Source organism: Aulonocara stuartgranti (genome assembly GCF_965226115.1).
Source record: "Aulonocara stuartgranti genome assembly, chromosome: 9".
Lineage (NCBI taxonomy): Eukaryota > Metazoa > Chordata > Actinopteri > Cichliformes > Cichlidae > Aulonocara > Aulonocara stuartgranti.
In genome coordinates this window covers 31,637,821-31,660,943 of record NC_138960.1, presented here as the reverse complement: position 1 = coordinate 31,660,943, position 23,123 = coordinate 31,637,821, and the positions used below count along the sequence as shown (strand labels likewise).

The following is a 23,123-nucleotide window of genomic DNA, read 5'->3' as shown; positions in this document are numbered from 1 at the left end:
ACTGCCATTACCTCATAAGACTTTGTTGTTACACTTTCTCTTACCGTACACTACTAAATCTCCATTTGCACTATTTGCCTATTTGCACTACTCTGCCTGGTTTACACTCAATGTCACTTACCCATTATATTGTATATTGTATAGCTTTCTTGTTATATGTAAAATTGTATTTATTTAATTTTTTACTTTTTAATTATTTTACTTGCATTTTTAATCACTTTTATATTTAAATATATTTAAATGTTCATTTGCTATTTATCTAGGGATTGAGAGTAACGCAATTTCTATTCTCTGTATGTCCTGTATATGTGGCAGAATCGACAAATAAAGTTGACTTTGACTTTTGACTTTGAAATTCGAACCACAACACTGAACGGTAATCATGGCCATTGATTAATGAGCTTTGATCAGTGGTTTAAGTGCTTTCCTTCCTGCTTTGACTGCAGCTGTGTTTGACACAGGAAGACATTTTTACATTCTTCATGATTATACTTTATTCTTTTTGGGGGAAGTGCAGCTTTAAACCTTCACATGATTCAAGTCAACCCAACAAATCAATCTGAACGATCACAAGTGGGAAAAACTTCTGTAGACAAAATGAAATCAAACCCAACATTCAATCCACAACATGATTAAAAACATGATTCTCCCAAATCACCAAGAGCTGCACATTAACCAACACAATATATTTTTATTCTCTGTGCTTTCAAATATGAACACTGTTTACTTTCATCTCTGTTTCATTAGTTTTTGTTAACATCTTCCTGTGCATCACTTTACAGCAGCCAGACTCATTAAAATGAGACTTTGTAGGAGTTCACTTCCTCTCATGTGTTCATCCACAGCAGCTGGACTCTTCTCTCAACGTGTTCACAATAAACTGTGAACAGACACCGAGGAGAGCAGCAGAAGACCTCATTCAGGAGCTAAACTCAACATGAACTGAACTCACAGTAAAGTTAGCTCGGTGCTTACCTTTAGATGAGCCCACAAACCGAGAGAAACTTCGCGATGAAGCTGCAACTCTTTCCAAACACAGGAAACAGATCAGGGAGCAGAGACCCACGTGGTTCACGCTGATCTCAGCTACGATCCAGGAGACAAGGGTGGGCAGATCGATGCAGATATCGATCCAAACGGTGGTTTAGTTTGTTTTATCATCCAAATTCCCTACTTTACTCGCTTAGGACGAAACGGTAGCTCCGTCTGTGCAAACTGTGTACGGCATATGATCCCGGAACAGGCTTCTTCTTCTTTATATTGTTTGCACCATTTTGTTGTTTGGCGGTTGTTAAACAACAAAATGGTGCATTACCGCCACCAACTGCTGTGGAGTGGAACGTCGACACACAAATCCTCCCTAAATGTATACTCTGTTTTAAAAACTGGAATAAGGCCTGACAACTTTCACTTCTTGAACCCTTTTGCAGTAAACTTACATTTTGAACAGCAGGCGCGTCAACATTATCCCCCTATTCAGCTTCTCGGCGACTCAAAGGTTTGACAGTCACCAATAGTAGTGATCAAACCAATATGTCCAAATCTTATTCCAGATATGACCACCTCCTCTCTCCTACTCGTTCCTGTGCTTCTCATTTCTCCTACCCTCCTTAAATTTCTTTCTCCCTCCCACTGTTTTTGTCATGTTTCCTTTATTTCTCGCCTTATTATACTCGTTATCTCTGTCTGACAGAAGTTAATAGCCAGTTCAGTTAACCCCATGTTTTGTGGCTTTCTTCACAACTCTGTCGTTTCATTTCCTCTGACTCCATAGTGAGCTGGATCCATAAAAAGCCAACTATAAGTCCCATCATGTGTATTTCGTTAAATGTTTGCTGAACCTCTGTTAGTACATCTGCTCTACTTTCTGAGTGGCTACACTGTAAACTGGCCAATGAAGAGCTTCAGTCTGAACAAATGCCTGATTGTAACGGTCACATGTCTTCTACCCACTGAACAGCTGACAGTACTGGAAGCATTTCTCCAGTGTGTACTGACAGTCCACCATTGATCCTTTTCAGGGACTACAAATGCTACCCCGGTTTGACTGGCTGTATTCTTTGATGCCAGCCCCCAGGCCTCTGGTAGAGGACCTGAGCTTGAATGATAAACCACCTGCACGGGCGAGAGGGGAATTTATCATCTTTCTGTCTGGTTGGGGTTTGTTTTAGCATCTATTTTTTATTATTTGGTAAGAGTGAATTCTGGTCCACACTAGTTAGTGGTGGCAATGCCCCACCTCCTTATTTGCAAACCATCAAAAAAAGTGAGCATGCACCAGGAGAGGAAGACTGTGTCCAAATTCAGGGGACTGATACTTGAAATGCCGTATTTGTAGGCAATTATGTCACAGTGATGCGATGAAGGCTTTCCAAAGTCGAAGAGTCCTCCGAATGTGGTGACGAACGTGTCCTACTTTTCCACACATTTCAAGGATGGGTCTGGTGTATCCTTTGTGGCCCACCATATCCCAGGATTCACTGCGAGTCATACAGGAGAATTTTTCCTCATAAGAATAGCAGACAAAGTAGGAGTTACTGCTGGAGAGGAATACACTATTAAATGAAGTATACGAAAATCTGGTCGTATAAAAGTTACATTTTTGTAGCGGTTGTGTTGTTAGACTTTGGGCATTTGCATATGGTTTTTTTAAAAAATTAATATAATCTTTGTAAAAACTGCTCGTAGACTCGCTTGTATGGTGGGTCCTGTGATTTTTCATGTATTGCCGCTAACACACAGCTGATTTAGATTTTTAGAATTAACCTTTTTGTGATATGCTTTGGTACCAAAGAGCAAACGGCTCAATTTATTAAAATCAGGCAATAACAATAACCTCTTCACTGGGGTGAAGAATCCAGCCACTGTGGCATGGAGGTACAAGAATAAATCAATTTACACATCATATTGATTTGGGTACGGTTTATTAACCCTCATGCTGTACAGAACCTGTGGTGTCCAGATTGTAGATGGATTTAGGGATAGATATTTGATGGCACCTGTGTGTGAAGTCCAATAGACTTGGACATAGAGGATTGGGTCAGGGTCCGAGGATTCGTGCGATCTAAGGCAGGATCAATAACACAGTTTAAGTAACCACCCAATATTAAAAGATGGCGAAGGACCTCATTGAAAGCCACACGGGCCCGCGCTGTCTTAGCAGTGTGGTTGGTGAACACAGAAATGGTCATATTATTTATCTGAACCGTCTGCAGCTCCCTGGCCTTCTGGAGAATCCTAGCACAGTCCGCGTAATAGTGCAGCTTCACAATCATAGCGCGGGGACTGTTCCATCTCCGTAACTGTGCTTCTGAGGCCAGCGAATTCCTGCTGCATGGTCATTATGTCTGAGGAAAGGTCAGTTTTTAGTTGCTGTATGTTGGACCTGATAGACGTGAGATTCTCTGCAAATGCTGCCGTCAGTTCCTTTTTAAACAGTGCTGAAATTTCTTTACGAAGTTCAGAGAAGAGTTCAGCCTTCGTGAACGTCTCCGTATCGACGAGCAGCGTGTTGGGCGACCCAGGCAGTGGCGAAGTTTTACCATGAGGCGGGGATGCAGTGTTAGCAGCAAGCCGCAAGTTTGACTGAGAGGTGTTTGCGCTCTTATTAACCTTACGCGACATTCTAAACGCAAAAAGCAAAAACATTCTTGTCTCGGAACTATACAAAACAGTTGATATATCAAAAAAAACCCAAAAAAACGTCAAAATGTGCTTGGAAATACTCGATAATAACTAGACTCTGTAGGAACTACTAGGGGAGGTAGGATCTAGATTCTGTGTTTTTAACAGAGGGGTTACCTCAGCATGTTTAAAATAGGACGGAACACAGCCTTGCCTCAGTGAATTGTTGATGATGGATAGTAGTGTGGGACCATTGCTGGTGAGAGTCCCAGACAGGACAGAGGGAGGTAATATATCTAAGGAGCATGATGAGGATTTCATTTTACCTATTACTGCAATTAAGTCATTGAGTGTGTTTGGAGAAAAAGAAGTAAATGACCCGGGACAACAAGGGGCATCTTCATAAGGGGAGGCACTTGAGGAGATTTTGGATCTCAAGTCCATCAACTTATTTACAAAGTAATTGAGGAAAGTGAGGTTGATCTGATCACAACCTGGTGCACCTTGTCCCTGTGTATAAGCCCTTAGTGCACAGGGAGCCACCAGCCACCCGCACAGTGCAGAGATGGTCAGAGGAAAGCGAGGAGGCTCTTAATGACTGTTTTGAGTCTACTGTGTGGGAGGTGGTCTGTGAAACCACGGAGAGGACATCGACAGCCTGGGGACATGCATTACAACAAAACAATGTTGGCAAAGTCTGGAGAGGCCTCAGAACCATCTCAGGGTACAAACGTCAGAACTCTCTGCCTGGCAGGGATGTGAGGTGGGCAAATGAACTGCATCATTTCTTCAACAGGTTTGATTCATCCATGAGGCAGTCTCCAACATCGGCTGCAGACTCACCCACACCCACTGCTGCTGTTCCACCTCTGACACCTCAGATACTTAACACCTCCTCTACTCACCCTGGTCACTCCTCCCCACCCCCAACAACAGCATCCAATACACACTTAACACAAGGCTCCAGCCTGCCTCTCTCAACCACCCAGCTTAGGAGGGAAGTGAGGAGGATTAAAGCCAGGAAAGCTGCAGGTCTAGATGGCATCAGCTCAAGGGTTGTCATGTCCTGCGCAGACCAACTGTGTGGGGTGATGGAGCACCTCCTCAACCAGAGCCTGAGGCAGCTCTGGAAAACCTCCTGTGTTGTACCAGTGCCAAAGACCTCAACAGCTATGGGCCGGTGGCTCTGACATCCCACTTGATGAAGACCCTGGAGCGGCTGGTCCTGGCTCAGCTTCGGCGCCTGGTGAGCTCATCACTGGACCCACTTCAGTTTGCCTAGCAGCAAAAACTGGTTTGCAAAAAGGCTGCAACTTCAGTGGTGTGGCTTTGTTCCGTCAGATACACAACAAAGCACTATTTTTGGTAGCACATGCTAGCGGGCCGTCGTTATTACCGTGTTTTTTTGGAAAATACGGCACACTTAAAATCAATCCTTTGATTTTTCTGAAAATCAACAGTGCCACTTATAATCCTGTGTGTCTTATGTATGAATTCTGGTTGTGTTTACTGACCTGGAAACGATTTTATGTAGTACACGGCGCTCGAAAAGGTTTTAGTATGACTTTTCTAAGCTACGAATCCGCACCGCTTGATGGATTGTTGGAGCATTACGGCTATCGTAGGCGGAGCCTCGCGGGGTGATAAAAACTGTGCTTCAACATAATATTACCGTATTGTGTGTGTATAACCTCCTTTTAAGTTTTGTGGATATTCTACATGGTTATGCTGAAGATATGTTGGCCATTTTCCACTGGAAATGCCTTTTGGTTAAACTGTCAGCAAGGAATTTGCATTTGCACTGTTAATTTTTATATAACTGTAATGCACATAAAAACAGCTGCTTGTTTATGTGAAAATACATTGATGGGGTTTTTTGCACTAATAAAGTTGTAAAGTATTTTGTCTCGTGTCAATGATATCGTCAGTCACCTGGATTTTGGACTACCTCACTGACCGACCACAGTATGTGAGAACTCAGGGCTGTGTGTCGGAGAGGGTCGTCTGCAGTACGGGGGCCCCACAGGGAACCGTTCTGGCTCTGTTCCTCTTCACCATCTACACTGCAGACTTCTCCCACAACTCCACCCAGTGCTTCCTGCAGAAGTTCTCTGACGACTCTGCAATAGTCGGCCTCATCACTGATGGGGACGACAAGGAGTACAGTACAAAAGTGCATCACCCCATCACTAGGAGTCCCAGGCTTCTACCTTTCTACCTTTAAAACCCGCCTTCCAGCCAAATGGCTGGTAGGCTTTTAGCTAAGCTTTAGCTTCAGCCAAGTGGAAGCTAAATTGGCTAGTCATTCATATGTAAATTAGGTTGTTACCTGGGAATTCTGGAGGGAGGGGAGTGGGGGTGTGTGATTGAGGGGGTGGGGGAGCTGCTAAAAGCTGTGAACTTCCTTTTGTGTTCACTTTGATGCATTCTCAATCATCCAGGGAAATAAATCTCCAAAAGTCACCAACTTGGAGTGTTTCAGTTTGCCATCTTAGGGAGAAATCAACACACATGGGTGTATGTCCTTTGTTGCTGAGATTTATTGATAAAAACAGTACAGAAAACCAACCATTTATACACATATTTACAAATAATAATAAAAAGTGAGTGAGTACATTTCAACATTTTCAACATTATACCAGTGGTCTGATTGATGCCACAATGGATTGCCCTGAAGAATTCTGTGGTGTACGGACCTCCTCTCCAAGGAAAGAAAATGCAGAGAAGACTCACCACTCAGCAGGCCTTGGAAATGATCCTGAGGGAAGTCGACCCTTGTGACTCGGATGGAGAAGACCTAGAAGTTCAGTCGGATTCGGACTCAGAGCTGTCTGATCAGTCTTCCGGTTAGTTTCATTTCATGTTATTTCCTAATACATTTCAAACAAGTAAGTGGATGTAGTTAGTAAGTAAGATATTTCAGACATTATTCTGATACAGAGGAGGAGGAGATACTGGAATTATAATTAGTATCTATTAGGGATGGGTATCGAAAACCGGTTCTTGTTGAGAACCGGTTCCCACTGTTTCAATTCCTTGGAATTGTTTGCCATTTTTGCAAACGATTCCCTTATCGATTCCAGTCGCCCCGAATGACGTCACCACGTTGCGGAGCGTCATTTACCTGGCAGGAAACATGGCGGCTCAAACGCTAAAAAGTTTGATTATACTTTACGAGAACGGATGACAACAGGGCAACTTGCAATACTTGCAAAGTAGATATTTCATTTAAGGGAGGAAACACTACGAATATGCAAAAGCATTTCCTCACAAAACACGCGATGACCTTAAATGAATGTCGTGTTTTTAATTCCGCTCCGGACTCGTGAATCTCAACCCAGCAGCAGCGGTAACGTTTGCACGTCCTCTCCCGTTAATGCGGCAGGTAAATAATCAACTAACAGTGCATATTATGTTAGCGCGATCTGCCTTATTACAAAACCTGCCATTACTGTGCATTTAGGTGACCGTGATGAGAGAGACAGACAGAGTCTGGCTGGCTCAGATGCTGGCAGTTCTCGCTGCAGTCTACCGGTAGCGTCTCCTTTCAGGCCAGGATAGACGAATGTCACCAAGCAGTGACTAAGTTTGTGGTAAAAGGCTTGCACCCATTTGCCACAGCAGATGCCCCCGATTAACGGTAAGTGAATGTGTTTAATTGTAGGCAGGGACATTACTGGATATTCTTGTGTAATTGCCACAGAACAATTTATGTTATACTTTGTTATTGCTGCAGACGAATATTTATTTTATTATTTTACATTTACAATTTTTTTTCCTGGGGACCCTGTGACACCCCATTGAAGAGCCGTAGGCTGGATCTCTTAAGATCTCACTGTTGGGTTTGTAAGGCCATGTTACTCCTAAATGTCTACCTTGTTCAAAGAGAAGATATAAAACAAAGTTCTAAGCTAATCGACCTTAGTGTTCTCCTTTTTTTTTTTTTTTTTTAAAAAGAATCGATAAGAGAATCGATAAAGAATCGAATCGTTAAACAGAATCGAAAATGGAATCGGAATTGTGAAAATCTTATCAATACCCATCCCTAGTATCTATGCATGCATTTGTGATTTTGTTTGACCTTCCCATTGCTCACAATTTGAATTTGTTCACACTGCAGATGAGGAGACTGCTTCTCCACCTAAAAAGAGAGCTTGTTTGGGGACTGAGACAGCGAAACATGGCACAGTGTGGCGTGAAGAACAGGTGGGGACCTGTCTCCCTTTCACCCCAATAGAAGCGTACGCTGCAGATGGAGAGCCAACGGCTAAGGCCAGGAGAAGTATCTCGAGTCGCCTTCAGAGCTTCCTGTGTTTCATCACTCTTGACATGCTTCATAGCATTCAAGAATGGACTATTCAACATGCACAGCAAACGGAGCATGTTCATTGGTTCATGGACCTCCCTGAACTAATGGCATTTATTGCAATTGTCATCTTGCGGGGGGTTAACAGGGTTCCATCTCTACGTGACTGCTGGTCAGCAAACCTGGGAAACCCACAGATAATTGGAACTATGGCACGAAACCACTTCCAAGACATCATGCAACACCTACGCTTTGATGACAAGTCCACCCGCAGTGATCGAGCAAAGACTGATAAGTTCGCTGCAATTTCCAGTGTGTGGGGATCATTTGTCACCAACAGCATCACGTGCTACAACCCTGGTCTACATATCACCGTTGATGAACAGCTTTTCCCATCAAAGACTCGGTGCTGTTTCCTGTAGTATATTGCAAGTAAACCTGACAAGTTTGGGATCAAGTTTTGGGTGGCTTGCGACCTAAAATCCAAGTACATTTGCAATGTCTTCCCATATCTTGGCAAGGACCCCAATCGTCCCACTGGGGAGAGACTTTCTGAAAATGTAGTAATGAGGCTGATGGAACCATTCCTAGACAAGGGCAGAAATGTTACCACGGACAATTTTTTCACATCGCTTTCACTTGCGCAAAAACTTCTTAGACGGAAAACCACCATCCTCGGCACAGTCAACAAGATTCGCAGGGAAATTCCTCAATCCACTAGACAGACAGATCGCAATGAATTTACCACTCAGGTATGTTGCAGGTCTTTTGTGGTTCTATGTTTATGTGTTTCATTGTGTGTAAAAGGGCTATGGAAATAACAATTTATCTTATTTCTTAGGTGTTTTCAACCTCTGCTGCCACGCTGACGGCGTATGCGGCCAAACGGAAGAAGACAGTCTATATTCTTAGCAGCATGCACAGCGTGGTTCAGACTGATAACACTACCAAAAGGAAGCCAAACACTGTCACCCTTTACAACAAAACAAAGTGTGGCGTGGATGTGATGGACCAGATGGTTCGGGAGTACACTGTCCGCAGAGGAACACGGCGCTGGCCAGTTGCCGTGTTTTATAACATGATTGACATGGCAGCACTGAATGCACATGTGCTGTATCAAGCATGCACCGGGACGAAGGAAAGACGGGTGGACTTCCTGGTGGAGCTTGCAAGAGAGTTGGCTCACTCTCATGTAGCTGAGAAGAAGGCAAGAAAAGAACAGTTGCTTTGGACACAACCCTCCACACCTAGCCCTGGAAAAACTATCTCTATCTCTATCTCTATCTCTACTTTTAAGATTAGGCTTAAAACTTTCCTTTTTGCTAAAGCATATAGTTAGGGCTGGACCTGGTGACCCTGAATCCTCCCTTAGTTATGCTGCAATAGATGTAGGCTGCCGGGGGATTCCCATGATGCATTGAGTGTTTCCTTTCCAGTCACCTTTCTCACTCATTATGTATTAACAGACCTCTCTGCATTGAATCATATCTGTTATTAACCTCTGTCTCTCTTCCACAGCATGTCTTTATCCTGTCTTCCTTCTCTCACCCCAACCGGTCGCAGCAGATGGCCCCGCCCCTCCCTGAGCCTGGTTCTGCCGGAGGTTTCTTCCTGTTAAAAGGGAGTTTTTCCTTCCCACTGTCGCCAAAGTGCTTGCTCATAGGGGGTCATATGATTGTTGGGTTTTTCTCTGTATCTATGAAGCGCCTTGAGGCGACTTTTGTTGTGATTTGGCGCTATATAAATAAAATTGAATTGAATTGAAAAAGAGCCATGTGTCAGGTCAAACACAAATGCAAGAACAGTCATGCCACTGTGCGATGTGTTCACTGCTACAGATACACATGTGGTAAATGCAGACTACAGATACCATGGCAGTGCCAGAATTGTGAGTGATTGCTGAAAATGTTGAAATGTACTCACTCACTTTTTATTATTATTTGTAAATATGTGTACAAATGGTTGGTTTTTGGTACTGTTTTTATCAATAAATCGCAGCAACAAAGGAAATACACCCATGTGTGTTGATTTCTCCCTAAGATGGCAAACTGAAACACTCCAAGTTGGTGACTTTTGGAGATTTATTTACCTGGATGATTGAGAATGCATCAAAGTGAACACAAAAGGAAGTTCACAGCTTTTAGCAGCTCCCCCACCCCCTCATTCACACACCCCCACTCCCCTCCCTCCAGAATTCCCAGGTAACAACCTAATTTACATATGAATGACTAGCCAATTTAGCTTCCACTTGGCTGAAGCTAAAGCCTAGCTAAAAGCCATTTGGCTGGTAGGAGGGTTTTAAAGGTAGAAAAGCCAACTGGCTGCTCTCTGGGGCCCTAGTGAAGGGCCCACTCCTGAAGACCTTCTATGACTCTATGGTCGCCTCAGCCATCTTTTACAGTGTGGTCTGCTGGGGCGGCAGCATCTCTGCTGGGGACAGGAAGAGACTGGTTGATCAGAAGGGCCAGCTCTGTTCTAGGATGCCCTCTGGACCCAGTGGAGGTGGTGAGTGACAGGAGAATGGTGGCTAAGCTGTCATCCCTGTTGGACAACATCTCCCACCCAATGCAGGAGACTCTGACGGCACTGAGGAGCTCCTTCAGTGGCTGCGGCACCTACGATGTGGGACGGAGAGATTTCGCAGGTCTTTCCTCCCCACTGCTGTCAGACTCCACAACAAAGACTTCAACTGACTAAGCACACACATCCACACATGTGCAATACTCTTTCTGGCATCGTTGTATTATACTCAATTGTAAATAGTATTTGTATTCTATTTTATTCAATTGCATGTATTATTTCATTCTATTCTATTGTGTACAGTATCTCATGGATATATTATTCCAGTGTTTTTTCTTAAAATTTTCTATGCAACTTTGCACTGTCCACTGCTGTAACAAAACAAATTTCCTACGTGTGGGACTAATAAAGGTTATCTTATTTTATGCAACCAAGACTACATATCTCCCGTACTGGCATCCTTACACTGGCTGCGAGTTAGGTTTTGAATTCATTTTAAGATTTTATTATGCGTTTTTAAGGCGTTGCATAGGTTAGGACCCTCAAACCTTTCTGATCTTTTAAATTTGTTCACTCCTATAAGATCACTGAAGTCTGTGGATCAGATGCTCTTAGCTGTCCCAAGGTCCAGATTAAACACAGAGGATAAGAAATCTCTGGCCTCTCTTATCTGGAAACAAAATTAACAAAATTGATTGAAAAACCTGTTGCAAAAATTCCTTTTTATTTTGTTTTGTGAAGCTACAAACTGATGAACTAGATTACTGGTAGAATGATGTATAAATTAAACATGATTTGCCGTCTTATGCATATTGTATTGATGTATCATGACCAGTGATGTGCAATACCACTGATTTCCTTTCTGATCCAATACCAAGTAAAATTCAGGGTGGTATCGACGATACTGAACCAATACCTAGTAGAAAAACGTATATATTTTTTTATTGTATCTCAAATTTTAGCGTCATCATGATTACAGGACATCAGACTACTTGTTCTTATCACATAATAAAGCTGAATTCATCATGGCTCCTTTAAGTTCAGTAATTACTATGTCCTCTGCCTCATGTAATTAGGAGTTGGTGTGTAGGAGCCATTTTTCTTATTTCCCTGTCTTTAACACTACTAGAAGGTTGTATTTCATTTTATGTACTGGTTATGGCAGAGGTAGGTACGGGGTTATTTAAGGTCAAGGGTAATTCTGTCCAGGTGTTGCTGATGAGAAGGGGAAAACCATTTCCTACTGTGCTTAGTCTAGTTACTTGTTGTCTGTGTTTAAATGGAACTTTAAATGGACGTTGCAAAGGAAATAAAAGTCCCCTTAGGCCCCCTCCTTGATTCAGAGTCTTTCCCTTTTGACGTAAATGGTCTCCTTGACTCTGGTCTCAAACCGGCGTTCCTCCCTGTCCAGGATGTGTACCTGTGTTCCTGGAGGACAGGCGGGTCCATGGACCAGTCCACAGCTGAACACCGTACTTGGGTTAAACTTCCAGTGAAACTGAGGCCACAGCTCAGGACAATAGAAGATTGAAAAATGCTGCCTGGTCTAATGGGTCTCAATCTCTGCAACGTTCAGCTTTCAGAATTTGTCTTAAACAGCATAAAAGCATGGATCCATCCCACCTTGCATCAGGAAAACATTGATGAACTTTGAGCAAATGAAACCACAACTTTAAAAAATGAATTCCCAAAATTAATTGTTTCGACATCTTAAACACAAAATCATAAGTTTTAATACCTACAGCAAGTTTAAGAAAAAATAATTTTTTTTTAAAGATCCTTCAACCTTTTTTCTCAAATATAAAACAGCTGATGACACTGACATGCATCTTACTATGATGGGAGTGATTTCAGCCCTGAGTGATCACGCTGATGTTTGCACAGAGCAGACAATGAAGTGAATGTTTTGGCACATTGGTAACAGTGAAAGAGTTTATTAGTAACGTGGGATCGTTTGTGTTTGGAGTATGAACTGAGATTCTTGAAGCTCTTGTCACACTGGTCACAGCTGTAGTTTTCTTCCATGTGTGTATGTTCATGAAGGTTACGATTAGCTGAATGTGCAAAGCTTTTGTCACAGTATCTGCACTTGTATGGTTTCTCTCCTGTGTGGCCTCGTTTGTGTCTTTTAAGGTTGGTTGCAGTAATGAAAGATGACCCACACTGATCACAGACGTGCTTTTTAACCCCACTGTGAATCAGTTCATGTTGTTTTAATCCACTTAATGTGCTGAAGCTTCTCCCACATTCTTTGCAGTATTTCAGTTCTTCTCCAGTGTGTTTACGCTGATGTACTTTTAGACTGTCTTTTCGACTGAAATCTTTTCCACAAAGGTCACAAACAAAGTCTTTCCCACCACCACGGTGATGACAGGGTTGAGAACTGGATCCATCTGTGTCGCTCTGCTTCTAAACAAAGACACAAAGACGGTGTAAGTCAGTCCTTAAACATTTTTATCCTGAACGTCGCCTGAAATAAAGAGCAAATAAAAAACAAACAAAATCATAACTGAAATGAAAATCTGAATAATCACTCAGAGCTGCTTTTTCATGCAGTAGAATTGCCAAAACATCAGAATCAGTGAGCTGCAAGCTTTCAGCCCCGACTGTGTCCGTGCTGTCAGGTGAGAAAGGCGACATCTCACTGATTCTAATCGGCAGGTCTGCGGTTTGTGCATAATCCGTGTACCTCCTCTAGTTTACTGTTTGAGCTGTTTGGTGGTTGTCAAAATTTTGTGAGGTTTCACCTGAGATTCGGGCGTTTTGGGAAAAATAAAATTATATTAAAAAACTCGATTCAGGATTTTAATGAATTGATGTCACGTTATCCAAGCCAGACTCGATTTTAATTGGTAAATCGATTATCAAAACCCACCTCTAGCTGAGACAGTTTAATGAGCAGAGTTGTTCCAAACAGTCAGGCTAAAATGACAAGATAAAAATATAATATAAAAACATACCTCACAGTAACTGCACTTGGAGAGTCTCTTTCTGGTGTGGATCTGTTGGTGTTTTCTCAGGTCATGTGGAGATTTAAAAGTCTTCTCACACAGGTCACATTTATAAGGTCTCTCCTCAGTGTGGGCAAACATGTGTTGTTGTAACTGCGTGTTGGTTATAAACTGTTTGCCACACTGTTCACAGCAGTACACATCATGTCTGGTGTGAATGCGTAGGTGTGTATTTCTGCTCTCAATCCGGCTGAAAGTTTTTCCACAGATGTCACAGCTGTATGCCTTAATTCCAGAGTGGGTAACTAGATGCCTCTGTAAGTTGCTACTGTGAGTAAAAGCTCTGCCACACTGATCACAGCTGTACGCTTTAACTCCACTGTGGATGAGTTGGTGTGTTTTTAGGGAAAGCTTCCAGGAAAAAGACTTTCCACACAAGTCACAGCTGAACGGTCTCTCTCCAGTGTGGATGACCTGATGCTGTTTTAGTGAATCCTTCCCAATAAAACCCATCCCACACTCATCACAGGTGTGTTTTTTCTCTCTCTTTCTTCTGTGAGGTTTGTCGGCCTCCTGAGAGCGCTGACTTCTCGCTCCATGTTGGTCCTGCAGTGACAGAGATACAAACAGAGGCAGTGAGTGAAATGCAGTCGTGGAACAAACTCAACCTTCAAACTCCCTCCATTAACACTAGTTTTAAACCTGAAGGTGGAGTGTGGCACCAAACACCTTAAAGGTCTCTTATCCCCACCTGCTGGAAGTTCTAACACATTACATCCAACCTGGTTTTAAAATAATTCATGACTGTTCAAACACTCTAAAATATTTTTCCTTTTTTTCCTTACTTTTACTCCCCACAGAAAAAAAAGACTTTCTACTCATTATATTTTCAAAACAGACTTTTTACTTTTGGTTTGAGGAATTTGAGGGGAGTTATTTCATCACTAAAGGCATCAAACTGATTTGAGCCTGAAAAGTAACACATGAAAGAATCCTGATCGTGTACTAATCACCAGGGTTTGAAACATAAAAAGAGATGAAAGAGGCAAAACTGTGAGTCATAGTCAGGAGTTAAAGTGAGACGTTGTTCTTCTTTCTTTTTTGCACAGCACCTGAACAAACAGGTAATTTCAAATGCAGCGTTTCTATCAACAAACATCAGCAAACACACAAACTGTTTGTGTGCAGTTTGTCTCACAGTGTGTTGCTGGCTAAAGGTCCAGCTGCTGTACATCACAGGGAGAGAAAAGGAAGAGAGCTAACTTCACTCAGAGATGGAGAAAGATAAGACACACAGGACAGGAGAGGAAGAAGAGAGGTTAGATTTAAAGGGAAGGACTGCTCAGTGGGATTTGATCAACTGGAGATTAAAGCTTACATGTAAGTCCTCATGTGTTGAAATCAGATATTGGGTCTGTACATGTTACATTATGGTTTTTTTTTTTCAGATTATGAAACATGCTGCAAAACAATCTGAGGCAGATTAACTGTGCCGCCTCAGATGCAGCCTTTTCCATGCAGTAGAATTGCTAACATGCTAACACAGTTTAATCTGCAGAGTTGTTCCAAACAGTCAGGCTAAAATGACAAGATAAAAATATAAATACATACCTCACAGTAACTGCACTTGGAGAGTCTCTTTCTGGTGTGGATCTGTTGGTGTAGTCTCAGGTGATGTGGAGATTTAAAAGTCTTCTCACACAGGTCACATTTATAAGGTTTCTCCTCCGAGTGGGTCAACATGTGTTGTTGCAAGCTTGAGTCTGTTGTAAACTGTTTGCCACATTGATCACAGCAGTACACAAGATGTCTGGTGTGAATGCGTAGGTGTGTATTTCTGCTCTCAATCCGGCTGAAAGTTTTCCCACAGATGTCACAGCTGTATGCCTTAATTCCAGAGTGGGTAACTAGATGCCTCTGTAAGTGGCCACTTTGAGTAAAAGCTGTGCCACACTGATCACAGCTGTACGCTTTAACTCCACTGTGGATGAGTTGGTGTGCTTTTAGGCCACTCTTCCAGGAAAAAGTCTTTCCACACAAGTCACAGCTGAACGGTCTCTCTCCAGTGTGGATGACCTGATGACGTTTCAGGTGACACTTGGAAATAAAACCCATCCCACACTCGTCACAGGTGTGTGTTTTCTCTCCCTTTCTTCTGTGAGGTTTGTCGGCCTCCTGAGAGCGCTGACTTCTGGCTCCATGTTGGTCCTGCAGTGACAGAGATACAAACAGAGGCAGTGAGTGAAATGCAGTCGTGGAACAAACTCAACCTTCAAACTCCCTCCATTAACACTAGTTTTAAACCTGAAGGTGGAGTGTGGCACCAAACACCTTAAAGGTCTCTTATCCCCACCTGCTGGTAGTAGAAACAAATTACATCCAACCTGGTGTTAAAAATAATTCATGACTGTTCAAACAGTAAAATAATTTTTTCCTTACTTTTACTCCCCACATTAAAAAAAAAAGGACTTTCTACTCATTGTATTTTCAAAACAGTCTTTTTACTTTTGGTTGGAGGAATTTGAGGAGAGTTATTTTATCACTAACTGTGTTATTTAAAGACTGCATGAAGATCCTCTGCAGGTTAGTGCAGGATAAACAGGTTCGTTTGCTGAACCGTGATGGATTTAAAGTAAAGAACAGTGTGTGACTGGTGCACAGTGACTGTGGTGCTCATGTCACAGTTAGATTACATCAAGTGTAGCAGAGATTCATTTAAACTGAAGCTCATGATGCTGACATTCATTCACTGAGTTCCACCTTCATACCAACAGTATAGTGTCTAATATAAAGACAGTGTACTGTCAGTGTAGAGGATGGAAATCAGCCAGGACAGCTCATGAAACATCTGCTGACATCTGGTTGAATTCAGTTGTGTACATCCACAGAGAGCAGCAGGTCAGCTGATCACAGCCTGTACTTTAACAGGGCTCTAGAGTGCGACCAATCTGGTCGCAAATGCGACCAAATTTTTCAGTGGTGCGACTAAAAAAAATATTTGGTTGCACCTGTGCGACCAACTGTTCGGGTAACAAAAATAAAATAAAAATCTCTGCAACTCTCTGTGTGGTCAACAACAGACACACATTATGCCCCTATCGTGGACTAAACTAGAGATGGACCGATCCGATATTACGTATCGGTATCGGTCCGATACTGACCTAAATTACTGGATCGGATATCGGAGAAAAATAAAAAATGTAATCCGATCCATTAAATATCACGAAAGCACCTCACAAAACTTGCAACACGCCGTAACTCACCTCAGAACGTTAGCACGTCGGAGCAGTATGCATCACGTGATAGAGCGGCTGTGGCATGCGGGACCTGTCGGTGGTCTGGATAGCATGTGGAGCTTCGCTAGCAACCTGGCATTTCATCTCCGACAAAGTTATCCCGAGAGAAGTAAAGCAAGTGTGTAAGTCCATCTCTGAATGTTTGTAAAGCATTCCTGCGTTAAGCTTAACAAGCGACTGCCTCTCCTGCTGCTACTTCAATCGTGAAACTGCTTAACGATCAGCTGATCGGCTTTTCTGTCGCGAGTCCGTGTCTCTTGTTTGTTTTTGGCCCACTTTGCACCAGAAAGAGGAAACCAGCGGCTGAACAACAGCAGCACGTTTAAGCTTGATCAGCTGTTGTTAGAATTTATTTAATATTACTTTCTACACCAGGATCTTTTTCTACGTAGCTGACGCTGGTAACTGTGCAGGGGCGGATCTAGCAAAGTTTAGCCAGGGGGGCCGATAGGGCATTAACAGGGAAAAGGGGGCACAAAGACATACTTTTCTTTCTTATTCTCATTTAAAATGTCTAGCTTTTAATAAATAATTATCTGACACCCAAAGTTTTAATTTGATGTAAAATGAATAGAAGTCAATTACTGTATATAGTGACTATTAAGTCTAATATATATACCCTAGTAAGCTATAGTACTTTTTCCTTTGGGTTCAAGGTTCAAGGTTCTTTATTTGTCACATGCATAGTTATACAAGTATAACACACAGTGAAATGTGGGAAGGTACCATCTGTGCAGTCTGCAATTTTGTTGAAGAAAGATGTTGAATCTATTTAATATTTCTTGAAAAATTATTGATTTCTGTGCATTTTTTTTCACACTGCATCAAATTAAGGTTGATTACGTCGATTAAGCATCATGAGGTGGAGCGTGAGGGGTGGTTCCCTATTTTTTATTTATTTATTTTTGTTGTTGCTGGGAGTTGGAACCCTATTAGTTAGGTTGCTTAATATTTATGCTAAGTACTCTTTAAAATACCAGAATAGGGAGGATGGTGTAGGTTTAAGTTTATTAGATTGATCAGTATTGCTGAACTATGAAATATTTTTTTTTTGCATACAGGTATAACAGAATAGCTTTAGTGTAGTTGTTGTTTTAAACTTGAGTATGAACTTATACAAAATGCAGCAAGATATTAAAAAAAAACCCAGTTTTGTTGATTAAAAAACACTATCGGATTCATATCGGTATCGGCAGATATCCAAATTTATGATATCGGTATCGGACATAAAGTGGTATCGTGCCATCTCTAGACTAAACCAATCAGAGATAGTAAGGGCCGGGACCTCTCTGATTGGCTGTGGTCCAGTTGAAAGTGCAGGTGGAAGTGGGAGGTGAGTAGCTTGAATAAAGCGATATCGATTCATTAAATCCTGACTTTTAAATATTACTGTGTTTTGCCAGAAACGCCAGATTCTCAGATTAAAGCTCACAAAACCATTTCAACAACCACCAACCAGCAAATGAGAGCAGGTACACGGATTCCACACAAAGACGTAAACACAGACCCGACGCATCAGAATCACCTTCGTCTTTCTCGGCTTTCTCACCCGACGACCCGTAGACGGACAGGCTGTCGGAGCTCTGTGTTTACGTCTTTTTGCGCTGATTCTGAGCTGCAGGTTTTGTCTCTCCAACCAAAATTCACCGAGCCAGCAGCAAAAGAAGCAGCAAACTGCGCTTCACATTTGATCAATGTCATCATGAATTTTGCTGTTTTGCTTCCACGACTATTAAAATCACACTTCATGCACAGCTCTCTCTCTCTCTCTCTCTGTACTTCAAGAACAGTTTCACGTCTCCAATCTCTGTTTTCTGTATTAATCATTCGTTTATTACCCAGCAGTCTACCGTTGTTTACAGCGCTGTCTTTTTCTTTTTTTTCACTTAAATGACCTCGGACAAGAAAGCCTAATTTTTCTGTTGTTCAATACTGAAGTAATTTAAACTTTATATGCAGAATATTGCAGAATATTTTTAAGGTTATCTGCTATAAAAAGCCAGACCAGGAAAATCTCTTTCATGTTTTTCTGTGTTTTATTCTCAGTTACTTTGACACAAAGGCATCTGCTGTGATGTTCACAATTCTGATGAAGTCTCACATGTATCAGTACTGATAAATGATCAGAATTATAATATTTCTGACTGTCTGAGGCTAAGTTGAATCGAATCGGGACTTTGAAAACCGGAATCGAATGGATTATAGAAATCAGTGATGATACCCAGCCCTAGTGAGCAGCCTAGGCACGACAGAAGTGGATGTAGCTGTAATAGGAAAAGAAGTATTGATAACTTTTCTGCTAAGTTAAGTTTAAGGCCTGATCCTTCTGAAATTCATAGCCAGTGCTCTGACATGGTGTCATCAATCTTTGAAAGCTGAAAAAGCACAGTGTATCCAGAAAAACACATTATATTATATCAATTATTATATAATTTGTATGCGCCTAACTTTTGTGCCGGTACGCCTAACTTTTTAAAGTTAGGCGTACCGGTACGCCCATGGCAAAAAGTTAGTCTAGAGCCTGTACTTTAAGAAAATCTACTGGAGCTCTCAACAGAAATTATTGTGAGCTGTGATTCTTTTCCCCACGCTGAGCCACTACAGCTGATTTTAGGGTTCCCACCTGCTCAATCCCACTTTAACCTCTTCCCTGCTCATGTTCCTGTTTAGAGGCAAAGTCACCCTCTACAATGTAGGCAACAGAAAATACACATATGTTTTATTTTCCTTCATTTTCTACTTAACTGATTCAAACAGAGAACCTTTATTAGAAATAAATAGTTTGTACTTCATTTACTAATCTTATTTTATTATTACATTAATAAAGCACAAGGTTCAGTTAGCTTTGGATAAAAACATGTGGTTAAAAAGTTCTTCAAGGAGCTACTTTTAGTTTTTTACTCTGATTACATTTCAGAGCCTGTACTTTTTCACTGTTACTTAAGTAAAGAAGGTGAATGAATATTTTTACTGAAGTATTTATAACACTAATATCTGTACTTCTACTTAAGTATAGAGTAAATGTACTTTTGCCTCCTCTGATCATTTCTATAATATTATTTATATCAGTGATGGCCAAATGAAGCTTTCTGAAACACTGAAGCTTGTATTGAAAAAGGTTCATTACTCAAAGCTTTTCAACACAGTCCTCTTTGGTGACATCTGCTGGCCAAAAATATGAAGAGCAGCTTGAATCTACAAATTATAATATAGAGTTTCATAATAATTGCCCACTCTACAGAGCTCAGCTGAGAGCTTCTGTCTGATATCGGGCTGCTGTTGTGGTGCTTTGAACGTGTATTTTTGGGGATGATGAAAAAAATGTTTTGTCTATTTGATTATTAATAATTTTGATGAATAAACCTTCCTTATTTTAACATGTGCTGTGGTCTCTAAAAAACAACATAATATACAACACACAGGTTGGGAGGATGAGAGTTTTAGACGTGACTGATTATTTGGTGAAACTGCGATATTTTCCTCACCTCCTGTGTTGAGCTCATTGTTTCCTCTGTAGTGACTCAGCTGAGTCCAGATGGCTGAAAATGTTCCTCTGCTGCTCCGTCAGACTCTTCTCCTCCTGCTGATCAGCTGGGACACAAAACAGATCTTTGTTAGGCTCCACACTGCACTGAAGAGTCAAAGTGTCTCATATGTTCATCTGACAACACAAAGTACAAATTTCACTCTGATTGCTTGTAGAAATCTTGTGAGACGTGTTGTGCTGCAAAGTGAGGAAACTCTCTCACTCACTTATACTTCAGGAGGAACTTTGTGACATTGGCTCTAATATTCTAAGCAGCCCTTTACTATGACAGGGCCAGAAAGTCCTATTTGAAGGTTTGGGAGAAGGACCATGTTAAAGGTGGATTGGGGTTTATACACTTTGTTATGATACAGGTAAGGTTGTAAGAGCCTGAGAAGGTGTCCTGAATGAACCTCTAAAACCAGTTTTCAGCTAACGACTCTGCTTCAGTCTGGAAAACAGCAACTACAAGTTTAAAGACTCCATCAACAATTCACACCCAGCAACAGCCTGAACAGCTCCTCCTGTGGTTTCCACAAACAGGGACAGACCTGTTACTCCCCCACCCCACACTTTCAACTCCTTCAGCCCCCCAGTCCCACCACCTCCACCATTCCCCAACAACCAATGATTAAAGCTCATTGATCAAATGCTGTGATTGCAGCGACTCACTCACTGTGAATGGTAATCATGGTCATTGATCAGTGGTTTAAGTGCTTTCCTTCCTGCTTTGACTGCAGCTGTGTTTGACACAGGAAGACATTTTTACATTCTTCATGATTATACTTTATTCTTTTTGGGGGAAGTGCAGCTTTAAACCTTCACATGATTCAAGTCAACCCAACAAATCAATCTGAACGATCACAAGTGGGAAAAACTTCTGTAGACAAAATGAAATAAAACCCAACATTGAATCCACAACATGATTAAAAACATGATTCTCCCAAATCACGAAGAGCTGCACATTAACCACCACAATATATTTTATTCTCTGTGCTTTCAAATATGAACACTGTTTACTTTCATCTGTTTCATTAGTTTTTGTTAACATCTTCCTGTGCATCACTTTACAGCAGCCACACTCATTAAAATGAGACTTTGTAGGAGTTCACTTCCTCTCATGTGTTCATCCACAGCAGCTGGACAATAAAGTTTATTGTGACCCTGATACTGCAGCAGATCGCTCTCATCCATTTCCTGTTATCACTTCAAATAGAAATGAGGCTGTAGAGGTTTGGTGCAGGCAGAAAAACAGCTGCAGGGACAATGAAAAGACTTTTCTGCTCCAACTTCTCCCAGCATGCTGAGCTAATGATTAGCTGGTGTTTTTCTCCAAACACTCTCTCACTCTTCTCTCAACGTGTTCACAATAAACTGTGAACAGACACCGAGGAGAGCAGCAGAAGACCTCATTCAGGAGCTAAACTCAACATGAACTGAACTCACAGTAAAGTTAGCTCGGTGCTTACCTTTAGATGAGCCCACAAACCGAGAGAAACTCCGCGATGAAGCTGCAACTCTTTCCAAACACAGGAAACAGATCAGGGAGCAGAGACCCACGTGGTTCACGCTGATCTCAGCCACGATCCAGGAGACAAGGGTGGGCAGATCGATGCAGATATCGATCCAAACGCTGGTAGTGGTTTATGATCGATACTTTAGTTTGTTTTATCATCCAAAATCAGGATTTTACTCGCTTAGGATGAAACGGTAACTCCGTCTGCGTAAACTGTGTCCAGCATGTGATCCCGGAACAGACTTCTTCTTCTTTGTATTGGTTATTAGCGGTTGTCAAACACCAAAATGGTGCATTACCGCCACCATCTGGTGTGGAGTGAAACGTCGATACCAGAATCCTCCCTCAATGTATACTCTGTTTTAAAAACTTTCACTTCTTGAACCCTTTTGCAGTAAACTTACATTTTGAACAGCAGGCGCGTCAACATTATCCCCCTATTCAGCTTCTCGGCGACTCAAAGGTTTGACAGTCACCAATAGTAGTGATCAAACCAATATGTCCAAATCTTATTCCAGATATGACCACCTCCTCTCTCCTACTCCTTCCTGTGCTTCTCATTTCTCCTACCCTCCTTAAATTTCTTTCTCCCTCCCACTGTTTTTTTCATGTTTCCTTTATTTCTCGCCTTATTATACTCGTTATCTGTCTGACAGAAGTTAAAAGCCAGTTCAGTTAACCCATGTTTTGTGGCTTTCTTCACAACTCTGTCGTTTCATTTCCTCTGACTCCATAGTGAGCTGGAATCCATAAAAAGCCAACTATAAGTCCCATCATGTGTATTTCGTTAAATGTTTGCTGAACCTCTGTTAGTACATCTGCTCTACTTTCTGAGTGGCTACACTGTAAACTGGCCAATGAAGAGCTTCAGTCTGAACAAATGCCTGATTGTAACGGTCACATGTCTTCTACCCACTGAACAGCTGACAGTACTGGAAGCATTTCTCCAGTGTGTACTGACGGTCCACCATTGATCCTTTTCAGGGACCACAAATGCTACCCCGGTTTGACTGGCTGTATTCTTTGATGCATCTGTATATATTTGTACATAATTATAATACTGATCAATGTAAGTCTGTACTGTATGTAAGTTTAAATTAAATTCCCTATTCCTGTTCTTCTTCTCATGTAATGTGAAATCTACTGTGGCATCAGTATATTTGGCTCCAGGGGAATTTATCATCTTTCTGTCTGGTTGGGTTTTTTTTTTTTAGCATCTATTTTTTATTATTTGGTAAGAGTGAATTCTGGTCCACACTAGTTAGTGGTGGCAATGCCCCACCTCCTTATTTGCAAAACGTCAAAAAAAAAGTGAGCATGCACCAGGAGAGGAAGACTGTGTCCAAATTCAGGGGACTGATACTTGAAATGCCGTATTTGTAGG

General features: G+C 41.7%; 1 protein-coding gene across 3 annotated transcripts in view; it reads right to left on the bottom strand.

Annotated features, from left to right (window-relative positions):
• Positions 1–10,400: 10,400 nt before the first annotated feature.
• Positions 10,401–23,123, bottom strand: part of LOC309713793 (uncharacterized protein) — a 54,398-nt gene continuing 41,675 nt past the window's right edge. The window contains exons 1-5 of one of the 3 annotated variants that reach the window (XM_082545648.1): positions 21,693–21,998; positions 20,183–20,288; positions 15,013–15,609; positions 13,411–14,007; positions 10,401–12,859 (exon numbers count right to left, since the gene is read on the bottom strand). In XM_082545648.1, coding sequence (XP_082401774.1) covers positions 12,284–12,859; positions 13,411–14,007; positions 15,013–15,609; positions 20,183–20,200 — 1,788 coding nt within the window. In that variant the 5' untranslated portion in view covers positions 20,201–20,288; positions 21,693–21,998 and the 3' untranslated portion in view covers positions 10,401–12,283. Of the gene's footprint in view, positions 12,860–13,410; positions 14,008–15,012; positions 15,610–20,182; positions 20,597–21,692; positions 21,999–23,123 lie in introns of those variants that run through there. The other 2 variants (XM_082545650.1, XM_082545647.1) reach the window with 2 other exon arrangements.